The 25084-nt window shown below is 38.2% G+C and overlaps 3 protein-coding genes across 4 annotated transcripts; 1 reads left to right on the forward strand and 2 right to left on the reverse strand.

Moving 5' to 3' along the window:
- Positions 1–8898: 8898 nt before the first annotated feature.
- LOC102702191 (bone sialoprotein-binding protein-like) lies at positions 8899–9813 on the reverse strand. Its single transcript, XM_006654093.3, has one exon. The coding sequence runs from the start codon at positions 9731–9733 to the stop codon at positions 9095–9097; it is 639 nt and encodes a 212-aa protein (XP_006654156.1). The 5' UTR covers positions 9734–9813; the 3' UTR covers positions 8899–9094.
- A 1996-nt stretch (positions 9814–11809) lies between these two features.
- Positions 11810–13655, forward strand: LOC102702469 (KAT8 regulatory NSL complex subunit 3). 2 transcript variants are annotated; one of them, XM_006654094.3, is made up of 6 exons: positions 11810–12047; positions 12179–12240; positions 12362–12497; positions 12596–12668; positions 12934–12999; positions 13089–13655. In XM_006654094.3, the coding sequence occupies exons 1-6, from the start codon at positions 11896–11898 to the stop codon at positions 13302–13304; spliced, it is 705 nt and encodes a 234-aa protein (XP_006654157.1). In that variant the 5' UTR covers positions 11810–11895; the 3' UTR covers positions 13305–13655. The 2 variants fall into 2 exon arrangements, with proteins under 2 accessions (XP_006654157.1, XP_015692975.1); XM_015837489.2 differs by having other exon boundaries at positions 12371–12497.
- A 1283-nt stretch (positions 13656–14938) lies between these two features.
- On the reverse strand, positions 14939–17151 carry LOC102702755 (bidirectional sugar transporter SWEET3a). Its single transcript, XM_006654095.3, has 6 exons — positions 17063–17151; positions 16959–16995; positions 16652–16874; positions 15728–15889; positions 15350–15469; positions 14939–15272 (listed from the first exon to the last, which is right to left on the reverse strand). Exons 1-6 carry the CDS (start codon positions 17097–17099, stop codon positions 15111–15113), a joined length of 741 nt encoding a protein of 246 aa, XP_006654158.1. The 5' UTR covers positions 17100–17151; the 3' UTR covers positions 14939–15110.
- Between the last annotated feature and the right edge of the window lie 7933 nt (positions 17152–25084).

A 25084-nucleotide genomic window follows, 5' to 3' on the forward strand; every position in this document is an offset into this window, starting at 1 on the left:
TATTTGTCAATTGTTCACTCTTATATCTATATTATTTTTGTTCTCTTCTAAATAAAATATTTTTAGATATGAAAAAGTTTCTCCATTGTTTGGTGGAAATCATTTCTATCTATACATAATTTTTTTTGTTTATTTATAAATTTTCTTTACATTTAGGTTATTTATTTATAGATTTTCTTTGCATCTTAAATAACTTTTATTAAATTATCAAGTTTCTAAATTTTAGATACAAGTGTATCTAGAAAGTTCAATTATGCTTACTGATAGGTGTGTTCTTGTGAGGACGTCCCAAAGCCTAGGTGGTGCGATGCTCCGAGACATGTCAGCGCGAAATATCTGGATGGATGGGGTCTCAAATTAAACCCAAATAATTACGGTAACCATCCAACCTCATCGCAGACCCCGACATGTCTTGAAGAGGGCACTGCAAAGGCTCTAAGCCATCGGATATGAAATAGAAGACATAACCATTGGAATAGCCACGCCAGTCATCTACGTCATACGCCCGTCAACCACTCGATGGTGGCAACCAAAAGCGTACCCCAGAGACTCGATCTCAACAAAGGCATATTCCCCGGTTATCTCAACCATTTCAAACCCATCCTCATGTGGGACTAGTTGCCCAGGAATGCAACATAGTCTCACATAACTCATCTCAAGCACGATATCCGAATCATAAGTGGTTCTAAGCATAAAGCATAATAGTCTTAATAAGTTCTAAGTAGTACTTGGCGACAAGCCATACATATTGGTTCATGCGGTAAGCGTGCTACCCAAAAGCCCATAGGCAAACCGGCTAGGGTAAATCCCTAGTTAGAACCATCCTGGAAATCACAAGCTGCATCAAACTCCTCATCCAAACAGTCAATACCTGCAGCAGGGTCTGAACCAAAAACAAGTAAAAGAAAGCAAGAAATCAGTACATTAATCAAATTAATGTACTGGCAAGTCGGTGACAACCCTAGCATGCTACATGTTGGCCGTATTCAAGGATAAGCTGTGTATAGGTTAATTTGCATAAATGCCAGTTTTAGTTCACAACATTTTCTCAACGGAAATTTTTTTTTAACAATAGTATAGAGTTAGTAAAACTTGTAATGTAAATGAATAAATAACACGCGTCTACCCCTCAAGGTAGATCATCGCCACTTACCATCATATCATCACCATTCACCGAACTTTACCCAAGTTCACCAACAAAACGTTCCAACCATTTTTCAAGTTCACAAAGAGTTTATCAAAATCACAAACTATACTCATGACACTTCACCATGCCGCTCATGACCGTGAGCACGGCTAATCGATTAGTTTTAGACTCTGCAGAGTTTGTACAACTTTTAAGCCCACATGATATGGTTCGCTCTAGTTTGTCCGATACCCGTCGGTATCATCACATTCTACACATTGAGTGTGATCTAGAGGTCATAACAAAACCGTTACATTGTTTATTGTCTAGCCTTGCACCAGCACGATGTGTGTTTTACCCACGCTACTAGCAAAGTAGCGCTACTAGGTAGCGGGCCCACGCTTTAACCTAGCGCCGTAAGGAACCCTACCCGGAATCCCTCACGAGGCACGGCACCGTTGTATTGGACAGACTGCCCGCTCAAATCATCACATACCACATGTCATTAACCAATCTCAACAAATCACAAGCCATAGGAAGTTCCGATAAATTACCAAAACCCGGTAACTCATACTCTTCGGCCTACCAAGTTGCAAGGCTAAACTCTAAACAACTTAATAGGTTAAGGCCAACCCATACTTAGCACATGTGGTTTGTACTGTTTTCATTAGTTGGTGACATAGAGTGAGGTCCTTAATCGACCCGGGCGAACGCTCCCCCTATCGGTGCACATCTACTACCATATGTACACCACTCGCCGCCCAAGTCTAAAAACAAGTTTCCTCCATTTTCTATTCACAATACTCACACATTTAAAATTCTGTCCAGCAGCATCAAAATAACCTTTTTCACATATAACATTTATCAAAATGAGTAATTTGTAAGGCGGTAACCGAATATATAAGCATATAGCGGTAATATAAGCATAGCATAATCCCAAATAACACAATAATTGTATCCAAGAGCACCCTATGGTCACAACCAGTAAGGATTCAATATTTCAATGTGGGTTATGCAGCAATTAGGTCATATCTGTCATTCCCACATTTATATAATTTCTTTTACCAAAATTAATACTAGCTAGCGTATGCATGTTTGCAATAGAATCATTTAGCCCAATAAAACATAGGATCAAAGTGGTCAAAGGAGGGGCTGACTTGCCTTCGTCCACAAACACCTGAACCTGGTCTTCAACAAACTCACCCTCTTCTTCTTCTTCGACGTATTCTTCCTCTATTCAAAATACGCGTATACGATAAATACAAAAATGCATAAAAACCAAAAATGCATGAAAATGCATGAGACTTATGCAGTGAATGTGTGCTGGTCTCAGGTGGCCTCTAGTGAAGAAATTTTTATTTTATCACTTTGTTTTACAGAGATATGCATTTAATAATTAAAAAGATTTAAAAAGGGCTAAGTTTTATTAAGCAACATTTTTGTACAGAAGTGAAGAAAATTACTTTTACAAAGTTACAGAGCATGATTTTAGAAAATTAACAGAAGTGGTTTCACAATTTTTAGAGCTATTTTCAATTTGTTATGGATTTAACAAGCTATAGGAGACATTTAGGGAAAAACAAAAATAAAGGAAAAGTTTGTACAAAAAGTACCAAGTTTTATATTTTTCTAAAATAGTTCACAGTTCCACGGATCTAACAAAACTGGTTTCACAATTTTCGGAGTTAAAATGAATTTTCTACAAAATTTTGAAGTTCTGCTCATTCTCAGCAAAAAAAAAAGAAATCATTTTTCAAAATTTAATTTCAGCCGGGCCCACATGTCAGTGAATGGCGTTTTCTGAAGTGAGGGGCGTTTTGCAGAAAGGCTCTCGTAAGATAGGAAATCAACCCGCACTCCCTTGCTACAGTAATATGTGTCTAGGCAGTTTTCGGATAGGACCCTAGCTTTAGTCGAATTCTTCGAAGGAGGTCCCTCGTCGGCTCAAACAAGGGGCAGCCATGGGTGAGTTGGATTTTCAGCTCGCCGGCGACGATCGGTGGCCTGAATCGATTTGAGCGCAAAAGAGAAAATGTAGAGGGAGTCCTTGCGCATCCGTGAGTGGTGGTGTTGAGGGAAATGGTGGTCCGTAGCCCATGAAACACGAGCAACAGCGACGACATGTCTAGGTATGCCCATGCATGTGCTTGCAATAGCTTGTTTAGTGCATGCAAGGGCTCGGTTAGTGCAAAAGAGTTAGTGCACGAGCTGTCCCAAGGTACCAGGGTGCTCACCAAGCGAAGAAAAGGAGGAAACGAGGTTCACGGGAGCGGTGAAGACGGTGGCCGGCGGCGAGGTCGGTGGCGCCCACCACGTGTTCGATAGATTGCTTCTTGGGCAAAAGAGGCACGAATGAGCTCGGCGTGATACGTAGATCACGTTCCATAGGAAGAAAGTGAGAGGGACTCACCGGGGATGAAGAACGACGACGCCTAAGTTGCCGGTGCCGGGAAAGACGGCCGAGCTCCGGGCAGTCTGGGCATGGTATGCGTTTGCTCGGGCTTGGAACGCGATGTGGGGAGGATGCCCTTGCTACTGGCGCGCTGGCTTGTGAAATAAGCGAGAGTGAAGTGGGGGGAGTGAGAGAGAGAGGGGTGGCTAGTGAAATCATGGGGTTTCTTGGGCTCCCATTGGGCATGGAGGGCGGTAGAGGCTGTGAGGAGAGAGTGGGAGGCTGCCATGTGGGTCCTAGGGGTGTGGGGCCCACTTGCCATTGAAAGAAATTTGAAATCTGGCTTGGAGGCTAAGTTAAGAAGAGTTGGCTGCAAAGGATTTTTGGAGGGTGAAAAGAAAGGGTTAAAGAGTGATCTAGCGTGTGCCACTCCTCTTGGTGTTAGAAAAATGTTAGTAGAAGACTTTAGCTGAAACAAAACTTTTAAAAGAGGTTTTTAAATAAATTTTACCAAGAGAGCAAGTTTGAATCTACTAAGCAGTTTTTCAGGATTTTCGAGAGATTAAAATAGATCAAAGAGATAGCAAACCTTAATGAAAAATTTTGAAACTTTGAGGGTTGATTTCTGACATATCAAGGTATTTTTCAGAATTTTTGTAGAATTTATGGATGCACATAAATACCAAATTAATTATTTTTGTGAATCTAGGTCTATTATTGCATGTGATGATGAGATGATTAAGATCCAAAAACAATTAAAATCACTCCCAACTACATGATGCATTTAAGTTAAATTTAGTTCTCGGGTTTACGGGCTTGGGTATGTTACAGTTCTTTTACCCCAAATTATTCCTGAGATAGTAGATTTTTAGTTTTATGATAGTTAATTTCATCATATATATTATTACATATTTATCACGAAAATTATGTAACCTTTCATCTTTTATCCTTTATCGACTATTGCACAAACTTGTTTTATTCATTAGAGAAATCTAACGGATCAAATCATCTCCATTAAATCGGATGGTCTTACGTATACCCTCTTCGCTTTGTTAGTTTTTCAAATCATGCACACATTTCATCTATCCTCCCCCCATCAAATCTAGTTCATTAAATCAAATGGTCAAATATACTCCAACCCTTTACGGTTTCCCAATTCACATGCACATTGCATCTATCCTCCCTACATCAAATCTAATGCATCAAATCCAGCAGTAAACTATAGATCCAAATTTAGACGTTGTCATAAAAAGATAGAAGGGAGTATTACAGACACCACCATGTCAGTAGAAACCACCCTCTATTACATATTTATTAATATGAACACACACATATATATATATATCATAATTTAATTTGTAACTGATCTATTTTCTTATTTGACGTCATTTTTTCAGACTACGTTTGACCATTCATGTTTAAATATATAAAATATTTATTATTTCTACTAGAGGTTCAGGTCGTACATGTCAAGACAAAATCGACAGTAATTAGCTAAATACAACGCACATAGTCATACATTGAATTTTTTATAATTTAATAATTAAGAAAATTTATATACACAACATAAACTCTTCCATATAATATTGTAGGCTTTATAAAAAAGGAAATATACACTTTTCATAGATGTAGCTTCTGTAATTATGCACATGCTAGATTTACAACAATTTGATGTCTTACCTCTTACCTATTGAATCATGAAAAATATTTTTTATGCCTGCATAGGGCCATAGGCTGAAACATTATTGTGGAAGATAATTGTACTTTCGCGATTGGCTCCTCAACTATGGATGCATAGTCGACCGAAGAACGAATGACTTTTAATACTGTATATTTGTATAAAAACTTTGAAAAAGACGAACGGTAGAACATACATCCAAAATTCAACGGTCATAAAAAAAACATAATGGAGTAGTACAAATACCATCATGTCAAAAAAGCTCCCTCTATTACCTATGTATCAATATGAAATATATACATATTTTAAATAATATGTGTATATATATATTACATAATTTAGTTTATGCCAGGCCTAAATTATTTATTTGATGCTATCGATTTTTGGGAGTACATTTAGATCCAAAAGTCAACGGTGTCATAAAAAAACTAGAGGAAGTTTTACAAATACTGACATGTCAAACTAAACATGTTTATATATACGCAACATACCTGGTGGCACATGAGATATCGTTAAGTGTAACGCTAATGCTAAATGATATATTCTATTAATTGGCTATATTCTATTAGGCATGGTATTACTGAATGCTTATGTTTTGTTCTTCTTTATGCTAGCAACATATTAATCAATGTTATAACATTATATTATCTCTTTGCATTAATTATGTTGATATATAAGGTGGATCAATTTAAGCTTGATTGCATTTTTTATTTGAAAAAAATAACAATTGTTATAGTAACAACCATATTGCATTAGCACGAGCACGTTACTCGTCAAGTAAAATAATTTACCGAGGGCTTGCGTGGAAAGGCCACATCTAAGAAATGAAACGAGCCAAAAAGTTGGAGGCATATCGATAAAATGGAAACATGAACGGGCCAAGAAGATAAACCAGGATGCGGCTTCCCTGCTCCTGTCTTAGTATCCCCGTTCCCAGTCCCACGACATGTTATAATTCGATTTGCTTCAGTGAATGGTAGAATACCAAATATTTTCATGGAATGAAACGATACGGCCTCTATTTAGATGAAGTCATATATAGCTCTCTGGATGACACTGGTTTGCTTCTTTGCCTCTTGTCCGACCACTGCACTGACGTCGGTTTGACCACCTTGATCTTACCGGTTGTTGGACCGCCTGCAAACTGAGAAGAACAATCTTGATGAAAATCTAGAAACCCGATGAAACTCTTGAATAAATATCAACTTTATTTCATCAAGTTGTGTATAATAAGTGCATAAAAGCACTCCTCAATCTAAACCCTAACTTTTCTCTACAAAAGTGATTCCTTTGAGACCTACACTGCTTATCTATTTATACTCTCAATGTGGTTGCGCACAACCCACAAATTCTGATGGGAAAACATTCCTATTTTCTTAGGAAACTCTCTTGTACATGTATCCAACTTATCTCTAACAAATTTGAACTCAAACTTTTCAATCTTGAACTCTATTCTAATTCAACTCCTCCTTCCATGCAAATAGAACTTCTCGTGTATGTCATATGAAATATTCATGTGCACGTACATTGTTCTCTAGCTTTATTATCCCGTGTGATCTCCTTAATCATCTAGACCTCAAAATCTTCCAAGCCTAGTCCTAACCCATCACCGACGATACTCCTAAAGCCTTAAGACAAACAAACAAAGAGACCATATCAGAGCACAAGTTCTTCAATAATCCAACGAAACAATATATTATACCCATATGAAACACATAGACGCCTTATATATATCAAGAATCCAATGAAAAACCTAAAAATGACCCGAAACCGAAATCGTTAATTTGGACACCCTTGATCCAACCGTCGGGCAAGCTAGTCTGACTGGTATTGTTTATATGGTTGGACCAAGTTAAACCATAATTCAGTTCCAAAAAACCAACCAAGTTCATCACTTACAATATCGAAAGAATGATTCCACAATATTTGCCTCTTTGGTATCATGCAGATGCCATGGAGGCTTACAAGGTGTGTTTGGTTGCTAGAATATGTACTGCTAGGCTCAAGATATCTATACAGGCTAGACTGAGCTAGGACATGGTTATACAAGTGTGGTGTGTTTGGTTGATTGCATTGGAGTTGTTGCATAAGTAGTTTCAACGATAAAATAATTGCTAACAATGCTTTTAAAAATATTTAATCTATATTATTTACCATATTAATCCTTAATATAACCTAACATACACTAATATTGGTTAATCCACCAATAACAGCCAAAGAGCCAAAGGGACCCGAGCAGGCCTAGTGAACAGGGGAACCACAGAAAAACATGGTGACCATGACACTAGCTGTTGTGCTTGAGGGTCCCAGTCAAACTTGGTTGGATGTTAAGATCACCGAGCTAGAGGGCAAGGCGAATCCTCTTTATTTAGTAGGGCATCTAGCTGATGATGGGTGAGGCTAAGGAGGTGGCCGTAGCAGCGGCAACTATCATGGTCTAACTACGAGGCATTGCCGCCACCAAACACGTTGAGCTACAACGGGGGTGGAGCACACCCTTACCGAGGAGTTTGGATTACTAGAGGATGCCCAAAGACTCCTCGAGACCCGAGTGCACACCGTGCGTGTCGTGCACAAGTGCGTGCCAGGTGGATTGAGGAGGAGAGGGGTACCCTTATGGAGATTTGTCAGGAAGTGGTCATTGCTCAACTGGTAGTTGACTTCTCGGAGGAAAACACACAACTGGCCATTCATGCTGCTGCAACCCATGAGGATGCTGCCATGGTTGAGCTAGTAGCCAAGCACTAAAAGCTCAATTTGCGGGCGGCCAACATGGTTGGCTAGGAGGAAGGGTTGAAGGCCATCAAAAACTAGCCAGGGAGGTGATCTATTTGAGATCAGGCTTGATGTAGAGTAGTTTGCTCTTTTCTCGTCTTCATGGCCCATCGTCTCTAATGGTTAGGCTAAGCTTGCACGTCAAGCGTCAGCCCTCGCTGAAGAGAGGAGTCCTTGGAGGCAGATGAGAAGGAACTCGAGGCTTGGGAAAGGGCATCTGTTGCTGCACCTGGCACCACAACAATGTCCACTAGCCCACTTCCTATTGCTTCTTGTTATGACCAAGGGGAAGCTCTCAAGCTGATGGATGCGCGCGGGTGAGGGAGGGTATGGAGAAAGTTGGCCTTGGGGTTTGTGGTCACCGGGGCCTAGGACCTCGACTCCTCGGGGCACTTTGCCCTCGGGTTCTTATAGATCACGAACCACCTCAAAGGTTTGTGCTAGCTTATGTAGGACTCAGTGGTCCAGGAAGGCTACGAATTGGCTCTAAGCAGGTAGAGTATATTGTAGACATGCACCATGCATGCCCAGGATCTTGCCTTTAGTCTAGAACCCCCCTCCCCTCCCCTCCAAGGCATTCTCTCCGCATGCATTGAAGAGGCACTAGATCTACCATTTGTTTCTTAGCTATATATATATATATATATATATATATATATATATATATATATTTACCTATTTGCAAAATATAGTTTGCACTTTATGTATTCGTGTATTATCTCTTGTTTGCATTGTAGGATCATCGATCAACCGCGTGTCACCGTTGGTATGGCACATCATTTGTGGTATAGCTATTGCACACTGTGGTGAACTTTAATTTTTAGTTGCATGGTAGCATCTTCATCAATATTGCATTTGATGAATTTATCTTCCTCACTTGAATAAAGTTTTATATCTAATAATTTATAAATATATACACATACACACATACATATATTCATCATAGATTTTCTTGAAAGGAGATATATTATTCGGTAAGAACTAAGCACACGCATAGTTATACATGTTACATTCGGACGAGTAAGTAAAGATAAAGCACATGCTAGTATGATCGGTGAAGGAAGCACTGAGCTCACAGCCTCACACAATTATTCCAATATCCATCACTTTCTTGCTTTGTTAATTAGTTCTTGTTACCTAGACCTACCTTCCTCCCTCCAGGAGCTGAGCTCTTCTTCTCATTTTTATTCATTGCATTCTTGTTTGTTTTGTGATCATCGTTGTGAAAACCATCATCACCACCACTATCACCACTACCATCACCTTGATCATCGCTGTCATTACTGTCATCACCTTCATCGTCATCATCATCGGAGTTGTGGTTAGAGTCCGAATCGTGGTCTGAATCTGAATCGTGATCAGAATCTGAATCATGATCTGAGTCGTCAGAGTCGTGATCATGGTCGGAGTCCGAATCGTGGTCCGAGTCATGGTCCGAATCAGAGTCATGATCATCGTCATCATCATCACTGGTGTCGCCGACGTCATCGCCCATTTTCCTCTCCTCACTTGGGTGATGCTCCAGCTTCTTGTCTTCCTTCTCCACCGACGGCGAGCTCACCAACTCGCCGGCTTGCTCGACCTGGCTGACCGCCTTCCCCTCGCCTCCGTCTTCCTTCACCGGCGAACTTCTCCTCTCCTCCGTGGTGCCATGGCTCACCTGGCTTGTCTGCTGCGCGCCTGTCAATGGGTCGTCGGAGGCAGCGACGGATGCGAGGACGGCGAGGAGGAAGACGGCCAGGCAGACGGCGGCGCGTGCCATATGCACGGTGAGGTGGCCGGCCGCGGCCGGTGAGCTCACTGACCCTAGTGATCGAGCTGGCTAGCTAGCTAGCTATCTATGTGTAGTGAGCCGTGAGAGCAAGCCCAGGGAGGCAGCTGCTATTTTATAGTGGATGGCCGGCCTACACTTCACTAGAAATCTTGTTTTTTTGCACATAAATCTACATCAAAGATGATTACGGGCCATGCGGCCAACTTCACTAGTTCACTACCGATCTATGTACTGTATGCTTATTGGAGCACTATCAATTGCATTCTAGGTGGGAACGGCTTTTAATTAGCACAAGGTTGGACAATCGTCATTTCATTTTTCGTATGTTGTTTAAATAATAAAAGAATTCAAAAAATAGCAACGTAGATAAATATAAGATATACCACTCCATAAACATGTAAGCTCAAATTTAACTTATATATAATATATAATCTTAAATAAATTCTTAAAGATCTTTAAAAATAGAAAAATTTTACGTGCTATAAGATTATGATACGAAGAATCTATTGAGCTATATAAATTAAAATTTGGAGGTGATTAGATATATTTTTTGGACGCTGGCTCACAAAGCAGCTCGTGAGTTGCGACTCACCGTAGCTAGAATATATATATCTTATGATTTGTAGAAGTCAAATTTGAACTAATTTTTGAAGGGTGATATATCTCATATCAACCTATATTAACAAAATATATATATTTTTAATATCTGTTCACGTGACAATGCGAGAAATAGGTGGGATATCTGCCGATATGCTAAGAAGACATTTGCCATTTTAGGCGTGTTATTTAAAAAAGAGACTTGCTTCGGTTTAATAAAAAGTATCTCGAGATACCAGTACTTCACGGTACCAAGTCGTTTCTCAGCATTGAATCTAGCTATGTGTATAGTTAGATCTAACGATCAGAAATAATTTTGCATCGTGAGATACCGGTACCTCGAGAAACTTTTTGTTAGACATGAGCAAATTTCTTTAAAAAAATATTATCTTAGTTCGACCAAGGTGTGACGTTTCCTAATGGAGGCTGAGTCGATCAGCCCATGCACATATTATCTCGTCCTTGTTTTTTTTGTGCTTAGGTAGTGCCTCAGTGCGCCGAGACAACGAGCTGCAACAAACGTTGCTCCCAAGTGTGTGGCATGCCTCCATTTTGCACTAGCACCAGGAAAACTTTTTTGTCAACGTGTTGCATGCATCCATTATTTACAGGTCTCTGAAATTAGTTCATGGTGTTCTTCATCACGATGTTTGTTTCAGTGATTGTTCAGAAGTACAAACAATAGATCTATCTCAATCATATTTAACAAGTTGTTGTTAACTGTGGTACCGAATATTGGTGATGACATTTGCCATTTAGATATTCTGGGTGCAGAGGGAGAGATCACCCATCTGCTATTCTGTTGCGTATACTCCCTCCGCCTTTTTTATTAGATGATATTTGACCATTCTTCTAGTTTAAAAATTTATATAATTATTAATCATTTTGTTAATGATTTGATTTATTACTAAAGGAATTTTTATAATGACTTATAATTTTGTATATTTGTAAAAAATTTTTGAATAAAATAAATGATCAAATGTAGATTTAAAGTCAATGATATCAAATTCAAAAAACGGAGGGAGCAGTATACATTTGTAAATGTATTTGTATTGGCTCCAATGGCCAAGTGAGGACCTACCATTGTCGAACGGGAAACAAAAATGGCTGATAACAGTACGAAAATGAAGCAGGAGATTGAGGAATTAGGTTCATGATGATAAGTAACCCCAAGAACCAAGTTACGCTTTACAAAATATTTCACGCAAGGACCACACATGTGCTAGAATAACTACTAAAATAAAACAACCTGGTTTAAATTTCATAGTTTAATATTGATGATATCCTATCTGTAGACCATCACTCTAATCTGAAATAAATTGACTCTATACTAATTCATTTTATCCTCGAAACCAAACACACGAGAATTCTCCAGGTCTCCAGCCCGCACCTTCCCAGCAAATCTGCCCCTCGTAGGTCGGTTTTTGTTTTTTGTTTTTGGTTTTCCACGACAAACCCGATGAGTTTCCCGCCCTTTAGCAGCAGCCGCGCCGCTTTCGGTTCCCCTTAGCGCGAGCTAGGGTTTCACCCCCCCCCTCTCTCTTACCATCTCCATGGCCCCGAAGCGCCGCCGTGCCGCTGCCGACGGGAGCTCGGAGCTGCCGCCACCTCCTCCTCCCCTGCGGACGGCGCCGTCGCACCTGCAGCCGGTGGTTGTTTTCGCCCACGGCGCCGGCGCCCCCTCCTCCTCCGACTGGATGGTCCAGTGAGCCCCCCTTTCCCTCTCTTTCCCCCGTGTTCGCGCGCCTGCGGATAATGTGGTAAATTGTAGCTTGTGATGTCTTCGGTGATGATGTGGTAAATTGATGGGGTGATGGTTTTTCTTATTTTTGTTAGTTGGAAGGATATGGTGAAAGATGCGCTCGATGCCGTCGAAGTGGCCACCTTTGATTACCCATGTGAGTTTATGTGATGATCTCTAGTGATGATTGTTGATCGCTCACTGTTCACTGAAGTTGTTGATGAAAAATCTGTGGACTGTTGGGGATAATTCATGGTGGAGCAACAATTTCGCTGCAGATATGTCAGGTGGGAAGCGCAGGGCTCCGCCCAAGGCGGAGAAGCTTGTGGACCATCACCTTGGTGTGGTGAAGGACGTTGTAGCGGAGCATCCGGGACACCCACTTGTTCTTATGGGGAAGTCTATGGGTTCAAGGTGATATTCAGGAAATGTAATCCTGTTTATTTGAGCATTTTTTTTTGTCTTTCGGTCCGTTTCAAGATTTTAGTCCTTAATTCCTCATATGTTGTCAGGGTCAGCTGTATGGTGGCTAATTCAGATGATATCATTGTTTCTGCCGTCATATGCTTGGGTTATCCGTTAAAGGTATGCTTCTCTGACTCTCTGGTGTATGGTTGGTAATTTATACTTAACATTATATATTAATTTGTAAAGACCTGAATCAGTTATGCAGGAAAAGGGTTGATGTGTTTTTAAAACATACTCCACTCTTGGTTCTTTGCACCCTCTGTTGTGGCTCTGCTTAGGGATGTTTTGTAGCTGATACTTTGCTTTCTTAGTTCTCTTCAGATAAAGTTAAAAAACTAAAGGAATTGTTCCTTGTTTTGCATCTTTTCTTTCTTCCACTTAGGGAATGAACGGGGCACTGAGGGATGAGACACTACTAAATCTGAAGATTCCAACCATGTTTGTGCAGGTACTGTTTCTTTGTTTTCTTAACACTTGAAATGATAAATAATACTCAATACTTTTTAAGCTTCATGTGCAATGCATGTGTGTTCACAGGGCAGTAAAGACAGCTTGTGCCCTTTGGACAAGCTTGAGTCCACTCGCAAGAAGATGAACTGCAAGAATGGACTGCATGTTATTGATGGCGGTGACCACTCTTTTAAAATTGGCAAAAAGTATCAAGAATGTACTGGAGTAAATCAACAAGCTGCAGAAATGGAAGCTGTTAAAGCAATTGCAAAATTTGTGGAGAACTCCATAGCGGGAACCTGAAGTTACCTGTTTATGTACTATTTAGGGTGTTGCAAAAATTAGTATGTTCATGCCCTTTGGTATCAGTTAGATCTTAGATGTAAATATAAGCTTAAGGTTCTAGCTGTGGAAAGAACTAATATGTTCAATCACTTGGTATCATTTAGATGTAAAAGGAAACTATTTTGCCACAATGCTTGTTTTGGTTTTTGTTTCAGCATCCAACATGTATTCTTGTCAAGGTATGCCATGGTTGAAATCATTATCCTGACTACCTTAAATATTTGGGCAACATTCTTGTTCTTTGCTGCTTATCTGTGAGTCATAAATATGTCCATGGGTAGCATGATCTTATTGTAGCTATGAACATAAATGTAAATACAGTGAGGTTTGTAATTATCTAGGTTATTTCTCTTTGCCATCATCAGAGCAACATGAAATATTTTGTGGAATATTTCTGTTGTTTAACACAAATTTACATTTTAGATAACTTACGCCAATCCAACAAGAACATCTTTTGAAGTCTATTCATGGTGCTGAATTTATGTACAGAAGTTGGCAATCATGCATGTAAGTTCTCTTGGCTTTCCTACACATATTTTTTTGTTGAAGTTTTGCCTTGTATTCTTAGCCATTATGAATATAATATTCTGTACTTGACAGTTTTCTACGACAAAAGACTTGCATAAATTTGTCCTTGTGTCCCCTTAGAATAATTCTGGAGTTACTATCATGCTGTCCTCTTTGTTTCTTCCTGGTACTTTCTCCATGGTTTTTCTTAGTAGACACCCAAGCCTGGACGAAGGTTCTAGAGGCTAATCTGAGTTATAACCCTCTACAGATTTCCAAAATTACAATTAAGTCCCTTTACATTGTGACTTTAGTAACAAAGCAATTAGAATAGCCCCTACGCTAAATCAACTTTGCACATTAGCCCCCACCAAATTTATCTTCAAGCCCATGCACCAGTCCAATGTTGATGATAAATCATTTTAAATCCTTATACAGTTTGATGCAATCCTTGTACGTATGGTAAAACAAGTTTGGTGGCATGGGAAGTAGACTCTGATTCCAAGATGGAGATGTTCCACATGGTATGAGTTGAATACAGAGTCTATATTTCTTAATTTAATATACATATATATTTGAATTGTATGTTATATATTGTTTCAGTTGGTTTAGTTCATCCTTTTACCTATGGGTAGGATACCTTTGAACTTCGTTACTGTGTTTGTGTTTGTTTTATTTTTATTATGTAGTAGTTGTTTTCTTGCTGGGTCTGGGCAGTTTATTCCAGTACATCCTTGTGTTATATTTTGTATTTTAAAACTAACAAGGAGCTCTGGCACTCGCTGTGATGGGCAACTGGAAGTAACATCCTAAGAAATGTTGGCTTGTAATAGCAATAAGCTTTTTTAAATGGGAAACATAAAATATATTCTATGCAGTGGTGGTATGGGCCAAGGCCCTTTGGTACTTTCACAACCCTACTTAACCCTTAAAAAATTTATATGAAAAATCTATAAAATTTTAGCCCACCCGATTTTGAACCCAACCCTTAAATGTTGTAGGCAAAAAAGTTAGGCCTATTACCAACCCCTAATTCTATGCAACCAATTAACCAAGCTTTGGTAAATTGCAAAACTTGTAGCCATATCATAGAAGGGAGCTTACTCAATGAGTCAATGGCAATTCATAGAATCTGTAAAAGCACTAAGGCATAGAATGGACTTCACATAATGTGAAGCATATCGTCCTCGACCTTGTGTAGCATGTTATTGGTACAGCAGGCACTTGTTCTCTAGCAAAACAGATATAGTTCGTTTTTCAGGGATTGTGCCTGTTTGTGTCCACATGACTTGCTGGGACTTTCATTACATTATTTTGATCAATATCATGAAGCACCTTGGGTGCTTCCTTGCCTTTGCTGTAAATACAGTACACAACCAGCTGAAGTATACCCATTATACTGCCGATGCAGTTTGGGGTCTTCACAAGATAAAAACAAACCTGTCAGATTGATATATATAACAGTTTATTGTGGATAGAATTGATTAGGTCCTCACCACGATAAAAGGATCCCTTCCTAGGACTCCATATGCCATCCAGGTTAAACTTGTCAAGAACGTAAACAATGACAAATAGAAAGGCATGAAGTCAACACTTTTTGTCCTGATAACTTGTTTCTGCATTTATGAAAGTACATAATTATAGTTTTAAACATTCAAAATAAAATATATCAAGTTTATTACTAGAAGTTGTCTTCTTTTGTTTCTATACCATGTGCCTCTACAAGATTTTCTGATATGAACAGGCTTTCATTGAATCATCATTTTACTGAAGTTCAGTATTAGATCATTGTTGCAAGGTTTTATCTTGAAGGATGATATTTTTTTCATCCGAACTTCATAATTTCTTGAGTCACTACAAGTAACAATACTCACCACAGCTACCAGCGGAGAGCCGTACATTGATATGGAAGACACTAGACCAATACTACCAACAAATACTTTACGTGTGTGCTGGTTGTGTATTGAAAAGCTTGATAGAAATACAGTCATGCCAAAGACTGCTAGAACCAGAGATGCCATCAGCATGACTTGCTTCTGCAGGATATTATCAGATAGTGTTAGTATTATCAATCACTAAAGTCAAATCGTGAAAAATCTCCCTAGTAACATGCATGCAATATCAGATTTATAACCACCTAGGCATCTTGTTTTCTTAAATCATAAAGACAAATGTTTGTTCTGTCTTATTGGTGTTTGAGAAAAAAGAGATTTAGAATATTACAAGTGCTTTTTTTCTGCGACCATGGTTATATTGCTAAAATTCTGGTGTTGTGAGATAACTTTTGCTACTATCTAGTTTGCCTTCGGTTCCACTCAATATTGATTCATGTTGCCATGACTATGTGACATCTCAAACTTTCTAGTTTCACAATTTTGAACCAAAACTCCATGGTCATGCAAGAGCTCCCACGCAGCCTTTGAACATGCTTATGTTAGAGCTAAAAGAACAACATCATATATGGTTGACTTTGTGCTGAACACTACATTGCTTTTGGAGTGCAAACAGATAGAGATAGATCAACTGAGTTTAAAATTTTGAATAGATTTTCTACCTTTTTGTCCAAAGCAAATACTCATTCATTCCTACTTTTTTCTGAATAGGTCATAATTACACAGCTTATGGTGTCTAAGTGCTGCTGTCGTCTTACTGCTTTTTGGTGCTGATTATAAATATATTAGTGGAAATAATTAGAAAAACTTGATAGGTATCAGCACTTTAAGCAGTAAATTCGTTTACCCATGGAAATCACTAAAATGCTGAAGGAACAATTCAAGAGTTCTTCAGAAATGACCTACTTTTTTCCCTCTTGGAGCAAACCATACATATATGCTGATGAAGGTGCTTTCAAATAGCACCCCAAGTAAGCTGATGCTGCAGACTGTCAAGTTCTCCCACCCATAGCTCACCACAGGAAATCCGTACCAACTGTATGTGAGGCAGCTGAACAAAGCTAAAATGTACGGTACGCACGAGTATTCCTCTACACTGGCCTTCTTTATCACTCTTTTAAATGTCAATCTAGGAAAAATAGTAAAACAAAAGAGTGTCAAGCAATATGTTGTATAATGCATGATCATAGTAGCTTATGATGTAGTTGGGTACATTGGTGCTGCATAGAGGAGCATGCAAGCTATAGATCCTGCACAAGAATATGGTGTTATAAACATGAAGAAATTAATGTAAGTAGTTTGTGGATGTAGAAGTACCTATGATTCCCACGATAAAACGTATGTCAAGAAACATTCTTTCTGTGATCTGATTGCTGAAGGTTGCGTCAGGTGCCACTGGAAACTAGATTTTCATATGGTTCAATTGTTTACAACATGCATGGGCAGGCTATTTATAATGCGGAATGGCCACTTAAAGTGGGAATGCCAATATATTGCTCAATTGCTAGTGTGGAATATCGTTTTTCATTATTATGGGATTTGACATGGTTTTCTGTGAATATTGAATAATGCTGGTATGATTTTACATGTCATTACTCATTACCAATATCTGCCTATATGATTCCTCCTTTTAACCTAGGATGATTTTCATGTTCGAATATGGTTCTTCACTGGAGGGACTGGCATATTGTACCATATATTGTAATACATAACATGGTTAGATCCGAATAAGATGTCCAACTTCTAGAATTAACTGATGGAGTAGCGTTAACAAAAAATACTACCTTATAATTATTGCTCAAAAATATAGAATAGTCAATAGATCTATTTTTTTATTCATTTTTTCCTCTGTAACTTATGCTCGTAATTTTGAGAAGCAACCCTTAATATGATGCATCGTTGCCTCGGTCATAAAAATGTTCCCTTATTCCAATAAACGAACTGATGCTGTTGCTGCCACTTCAAGAATAACAATGATCTTTTTCTAGTGACCCTAGTGAAAATTACTAAAACAGGTATAGTTTGCTAAGGTTTTTCTTCTAGCTTGGAACGGATGATTAATTTGTTGCTCATGATCAGGGAGGGAAGATTCAAATATCATGCCACACCAGGGTATGATCCCCTTTTAGACTTGAAAACAGTTTTACAGGTCATGAAGCCACAAACTTTGTGTTTCTCACATTGTTTTTGACTCTAGAAGAATCAGTGTGGTGCATTTACTGAAGCAGCAATTGCGGTGCTTCATGATTCATGCATTTCTGACGACAGAACAGTTGTTTTGTTCTTGAAGATCTGATGCTGTTATGACTACAATTCTGACCACAGAAATGAACTTTTCTGATTAAAAGCAGTCCATTTTTTTAACATGTGGTCATTCTAATGCTGCTAGTTAGCTCTATGCTCTAGTTGGTTCTCTTAAGGCGACGATAATTTCCTAAAGCACTACCAGTAAACTATTTTGTTATAGGTACATATCCCCTTCTAACATCAGCATCTTCGGCCTCACCACCATCCTGTGAGTTTTTGTCATCTACCAGCATTACATTTCTTAGCAAAACATGGTGATCAACCCACTCAGATGCCTGAAACCCTGATTCTTCCTGGAGTGACTGAACTCAACCCTACTGAATTCCATATTGTGTGGAGGAACGATGGATTGTGGCCATGTTTCGTTTATACTTCCTGTATATTTGGGGAATAAGTCCTTGGTAGACATTCACTGCAAAAGTTACATGACAAGACACAGAATAAAGCTTGTAGAATCAACTAATAAAGTTTTGTCTGCCATCAAATATCGTGGGCTACTATTTGTTCGTTGGTGCCAACATATCCTAATCATCTCTTTGGTCAGCATAAATGATAACTTATTATAAGTTAATGCATATAAGTTTTTGGAGATGGCCAAAAGGAAAGTAGTGTTTGGAAGTTAAAATACCTAAGATAAACTGACATGAAAAAGATTGCCTCCATTAAGTCCTTACTGTTTATGTATACAGTGCTTCTGAAGCAGGAGACGCAATCTGCAGGCAAACAATACATATAGCTTGAAGTAATGAGCATAGGTGAGTTCCATCTTAATTTTTAATCCCTCTTTGCAGCTTACAGTGATCTCAACCTTTTTTGTCTTATTTGTGTCCATTATACTTATAAGATAATACTGTAAAAATTATGTTCACTCCCTTTGTGTTCTATTGTCTATTCGTCTAGCTTTCTTGGCACCAACCGCGCTCAAACTGTTAGCACTTCAACTAAATGCTGAAGTCAAAGTTTAATTTATTATATCTGAATCATATCTTTATTACAGACATTTTATTCCATAATGTACATAGCTGTCTGCTAGAAAGCTGCTTTATTGTATAAACGCATGATTGATTAGCTTAGAGGCACTAGCTTTAGTAAAATTAATATTTTGTGAAAATCCTCCTTGTTTATTCTGCTTGAGTATATTATTTTCAACACCATTAGGAAACCAAATATGACTAGTTAAGTAAAAAATACTGCTGAACTCTTGGTAATAACTTTAGCAAATCTACTGCTATAAAGAAAGAAGGGAAATTTTACTTTACACTATTACAGTACTCCTATTCTTTTTCGTCTGTTCATGCATTCATTGGAAACAAATGAATTCTCTGTAACCTGCTATACATAACACTGCTGCCAGTAAATAAAACATGAGTGAAATGCGTTCACTTATTTTCATATATATGAATTACAACATGATAAATGTGCTTTTAAATTCAGTAACACACACTACTCCGTCCTAAAAAGTACTACTCATATGTTATCATGTAATAACAATAAAAATATTAGTCATATTTTTTTTAAATAAGACGAAGAATTAAACATTCTATCTAAAAACTGAAAAATTGACTTATTTTGAGATGGAGGTTGTACATCTACTGCGTCTTGAATCAGAACATTAAAACGCATAGCCAAAATCCTGCAAATATTAGAGTTTGATCTATAAATATTCAGCTATAAGGCAATTGAACTAATAAGAAGAATCAAATATTTAAACATTTGAATAATTTTTAGCTTTCATTTCACATATCCATAACATGATATTTTAAATCAAATCATTTATATTAACTTTACTTTGAATTTTGGGACTTTCATCTGTAGCCACATTTAAATAAACAAATAAATTAAAGAGGTTACTTTTTTTACCTCTGTTTTCCTAGAAAGGCTATGTATTGGCATTACTTCTTTCCTTTTCTGCTGCAACTAAATTAAGAGGAGAAAACATAAAGCAAATACAAAACTGAATGGCAGGATTATTTTTAGGTCTCACTACACTCTAAGGTGATACCTTGAGCAACAGACTGTTTTGTACATCATTGTTTCCCATTCTGGCATAACGACAAATGGCCAATATGATCGCTTATATACATCTTTTTGCATATTTTGAATTTCAATTTTTAAAATTTTCTGTTCTTTTTACTCTGCCATGCAGACAAAGATCCCCTTCGGAAGCATATTATGGGTACGGACATCCCAAACCCAAGAAGCCTCAACCAGTGGTTGCTGAGACCACTAGTAGGCCACACCTCCCAATTCAGTGTAGTCTCAAACTCTCATCTACACCTAAGAAACAAGTCGACATGTCCATTACATCTCTACATAAATCATGGTCCTCACTTGAGACGCTCTTTGCTTTGGAGTTTGTTAATCTAGAACATGGGATTTTTTTGTTAGCTCAATTATTATGGAACACGCCATCCCAAGATGTGATCTTGATCATAGTGTCTAGAAATAATGACGTGTCACTCTCTTACTCTTTTTGAATAGCAACTATGACATTCTAGATGTCACAATCTTTTTGAAGACTCACCATTGGAGCTTCCCTATTGGTGTGATGTACTTGTGGCGATGTTTTTCTCGAATTGAGTTCTAATGCACTGATGATGGCATGATTTTGGTCACTAATTAGGGCATATAGAACAGTGAGACGATAGTTGTCTATGCATCAACACCAGATTAATCATCCTACGTGGTATCATTAACTCAACAAAAACTTAGACGCTGTCTCTTTGTTCGTCTACTGCTTGGGTACGTGCTCCTAAGTTGCATGCAATGTTTCCTAGAAGAAAACGTCATGTATTGGTTGCATGCAACAAATACAAGACATAAAAAATAGTGTATTAAATGTTATACAGGCAAGCAAGTAGGCTATCAATTGTACAATTTGCATGTCTGTTTAGCTGTTTGTATATATCAAATAGACATCGGTTGTCTATACCGTTGTACATGCCTTTACTCTTCGGCGTAATGTTCTAGATAGGATTGAAATTCGGTCGACGCAAAGATCGAAGCTGATTTTGGAGATTCTCCTTTTCTACTTTGAAGAAGACAAGAACTATGTACAACTTATGAGCCATCGGGAGAAATAACAGGTGTTGAAGTAATTTTAAAGATTACCATATTCAAAAAGAGAAACGAGATGATGCATAAGATATTACTGATAAAAGGGGAATATCTATGGACATGAACTTATACACAACCTAGTAAGCTCAGGTCTCCTGGTAAGCTGAGATAGAAGGCAAGGTACTTCTACCGCTCTCTCTATTTTTTTTTATTTGACGTCATTGACTTTTGAGTTTACATGGATCATTTGTTATATTCAAAAATTTTATATAATTATTAATTATTTTATTATGATTTGATTTATTACTAAAAACACTTTAAGCATGGCTTTTAATTTTGCATATTTACACAAAAAAATTTAACCAGACGAATGGTTAAATGTAGATTCAAAAGTTAATGCATCAACATAGGGAGTACTCTCTAAGAGAATCTTCAAGAGAATGGTTATCTCATTTGCCATACTTAAGTTTAGCAATTTTGCACAAAAAAATATCCTCTAAGAGAATAGCTATTGACTTGCCATGCCATTTGAATGGCTAAACTTGAGTCCTTGATGACCAAATTTGGCAATTTATTTTAACACTAGCAAAATTGCTATAAGTGGGTCCCATATGGGTGGGACCCTCTTGTCATCCTCCTCTTACCAGGATTTGGAGAGTGGAGATGGAGTCTCTTGGAGATGTTTTCAGAATTCGAGTTGCCAAGACTAAAATAAATGACTATTTGAAGAGTCAGAATTTAGCCATTCTCTTGGAGATGCTCTAAGACCAGGTTTTCCAACACTATCAGTAGCTCAGTGGCAATTAGCATCAGCAGAATGCAACATTAAGGCAACACCGAAGTAATTCGAATGTGATGTCACTGACAGAAGGAGAATAACTATGACAAGAAACAAGTGCAGAATCACTAAGGCCAGATCTTCATAGTAGGATGAGACTTTGCAGACCTTTGCTACATGTGTCACAGAACATTTGCCTAAAATCTAGAGGCACAACTTATTAGATGGTTACATATAAAAATAATGCAAAAACACATTTAAAAAGGTGTCACCTCTGTTTCATGAAGACATGTTAGCTACTCTTGTTTGGCTCACAAAGACTTCATTTTCTCAACAACTATTGTATTACAGTTTGATAAAGTAGATGAGTTAAGTGTCTTATGGTTAAAAGGTAGGAAACAAATACATTGGAGTTTGAAAAGGTAAAAAGTCTTTATAACTTTATATAAATATCTGTAAGATTGACAAAAAAACTAAAGTCTTTTTGAATCGAAGGGTGTAAATCACAGGCAAACAGAACTGCAGCACTGATCTCTATTGTATACCGGTCATGATTCATCAACTGCTCTACTACCAAAAGGGCAACAAAAGTTCTCACCCTAGCCCTGATTTGGTAGGGTTGATGGATCAGAACCACAACAGGATAACACCAAACCTTCAATCCAACCCATTAAAAGGAAGAGACACCTGATCACACAATGCCACCACCCGCCAACAAGTTAGGCCCCCAATTAGTTCCTAAAACTTTTTGGGAGAGGGGTCACATCGGCGCGTACGGTTATATATTTGAAGTATTAAACGTTAGCCTGGAAACTGCGAAACGTATCTTTTGAGTCTAATTAATCCGTCATTAGCACATGTTGGTTATGTAGTACTTATGGTGAATCATGTACTAATTAGGCTTAAAAGATTCGTTTCACGATTTTCCTCGTAACTATAGAATTAGTTTTAATATTTATGTATATTTAATACTTTATTTATGTGTCTAAATATTCGATGTGATGTTTATGGAAAAACTTTTGGAAACTAAACATGCCTTATACACAAGAGTATATGTCAGCTAGAGAGCAATCATAACTGAAAGTCCGAAACAGGGGCATGGATCGTCTGTAGTACTGCATACTGCAGATTGACAGGTGGGCCATATGGTCTTTTGGGCCCACCTGTCAGTCTGCAATACTGCATGTGCAGAGGATCTGAATTGTCGAAACAGACCTTCACCAAACTCCCTACGGTTTGATTCAAAGAAGTATGATTAATTGTAACTCAACTTCAGTACACCACACGACAAAAGGAGGTAGTTCAGCAGTTGCAACACGGCGCATTAACCATCTAGATACTATCGACTGCCCGAAATTTTTTATTTTTTAAACCTTTTTAATAAATAATTTTATTACTAAACCTCAAAGAAAAATATTTTCACCGTATGAACCTTTTAGTCACGCCAGTGTTGGTGGCGTTGCAAAATAACGCTGTCACGCAGAGAATTTGGCGTGACATGCGTGGCAGTGATATCTTGCCACGCCAATATGGGTGGCGTGGCCAAAAGATTCATATGGTAAAATATTTTCTCCCAGGTTTAGTAATAAAATTATTACTAAAAATGTTTAAAAAAATAAAATAAAAATTATTGCTACTGCCCTCATTTCTCCCCCAAAATAACTACTCCCCTTTAAAAAAAACTAACGCAGTTGTCTGATTATTTATCTTGCCACCACACGTCCAAAGTCTCAACAATCCCTCCTTCCACAAACGCATCCTCTGCTCCAGGAACAGCCACCACTCACTAATGCTATAAAAGGTAAAAACCCTCCCGACTAACAGTATGATTCCTGCAAATCTGATTAACTGCAACCCTACTGAGACGAGTAGCAAAACATTACATGATACCCATACCATGCCACCGTTTCGTAAACTCTTTCCGATACGCAGGTCAACTTCTGGCAAGATGTGTCATCTCCACTTGTCTGCAAAAGTGCTGCTTTACATCGTACTCATTAACAGGGATTGATGAAATGAATGATTCAGTCCGAATGAGTGCTATATTGTTTAGTCCAGGTACATGTCTCATACATAATCCATTAAAAACCACAGGTCCATGTTCCAACTGTGACACTGAACATTAAGAATGGTAAAACTTATTAAAAGCTTGGTGGTATTAAAAACTTTAGTATCTTGAGTTACTTTCTCAATTGCTGTAAAATTTTCCATAATTCCATAGCTGGAGAAAGCAGTCATGTGTCTGACTTGTTCGGTCAACAGGAGAGAGCACTTATGGTCATCTCTGAAACCTATAATCATTACACATTGAGCGTTACCAACGGAGAACATTTTTGTAAAGAGCCCTCTCCGATGCATTCTACTGGTAGTATTATACTACCAGTAGAACTAATCTTAGTCATTGATTAAAAATGATATTTTTATACTTTGTTAATTAATTTATTATTAGTATTTTGTAATTTTGTTTTTGGCAATAAAGATGACAATAAAAATAATAATATTATCCCTTTAAATTTATACTACACGCCTAATATTGTTGATAGTATAATTTAATTATAATTGTTTGATAAAAATAGATTAAGGATGCTGATTAAATTATATTGACAGTAGAATGTACCGGAGATGCGCCATTTTGTACAAACCAACTTGAACTGCAATTTATACTTAAGTGAAAATCAATTTTTTTTTTTGGTTTGAGGCCATTGTAAAATCGATCTTTTGCCACACAACCGATGCAAATTTCATCGTTATCCCCATGTTTATGAGCCTATTGATGTTTGGAATCACACCATGTGGCAGATTATGAAAATTTCCAAATTACACACACCCATAAACAGTAATTCGAAGGGCTATAGGTTCATATGGATTGTGGGATCTGAAATCGCCAAGTCCCAAACAAAACGAAATCCCAAGTCAGTCTCAACACTGACCGGACAAAATTTCGTGTGACGAAGAAAGCGCAGTGACAGAGAGCTCACCCTCACCAGGTCGGGCAGGCTGCGATGGGTGCCGCTAGGTCGACGTACCGCGGCGACTCGAACGGAGTTGGATTTCACCCCTCAGGATGGAGGATGGCCACTCCGTCGTGCGGTGGCGCCATCCCGTCGAACGGCTCCGCCGGCTTACGGCGATCGGAGACGGCGGGGAGCGGGGTGGGGGTTGGGGCTCGGTGTAAGGTGTTCTTGCGATGGTTATAT

This window comes from Oryza brachyantha, chromosome 5, assembly GCF_000231095.2.
Source record: "Oryza brachyantha chromosome 5, ObraRS2, whole genome shotgun sequence".
Lineage (NCBI taxonomy): Eukaryota > Viridiplantae > Streptophyta > Magnoliopsida > Poales > Poaceae > Oryza > Oryza brachyantha.

Excerpts from the sequence above, each read along its gene's own strand:
- LOC102702191 (XM_006654093.3), bottom strand. The coding sequence starts at position 9,733 with ATGGCACGCGCCGCCGTCTGCCTGGCCGTCTTCCTCCTCGCCGTCCTC.
- LOC102702469 (XM_006654094.3), top strand. The coding sequence starts at position 11,896 with ATGGCCCCGAAGCGCCGCCGTGCCGCTGCCGACGGGAGCTCGGAGCTG. Across the intron at positions 12,048-12,178 it reads TCCTCCGACTGGATGGTCCA|TTGGAAGGATATGGTGAAAG; the intron begins GTGAGCCCCCCT and ends TATTTTTGTTAG. Across the intron at positions 12,498-12,595 it reads GGGAAGTCTATGGGTTCAAG|GGTCAGCTGTATGGTGGCTA; the intron begins GTGATATTCAGG and ends ATATGTTGTCAG.
- LOC102702755 (XM_006654095.3), bottom strand. The coding sequence starts at position 17,099 with ATGTTTCTTGACATACGTTTTATCGTGGGAATCATAG. Across the intron at positions 15,890-16,651 it reads TTGCTCCAAGAGGGAAAAAA|AAGCAAGTCATGCTGATGGC; the intron begins GTAGGTCATTTC and ends AATATCCTGCAG. Across the intron at positions 15,273-15,349 it reads GAAGGGATCCTTTTATCGTG|ACCCCAAACTGCATCGGCAG; the intron begins GTGAGGACCTAA and ends TATCTTGTGAAG.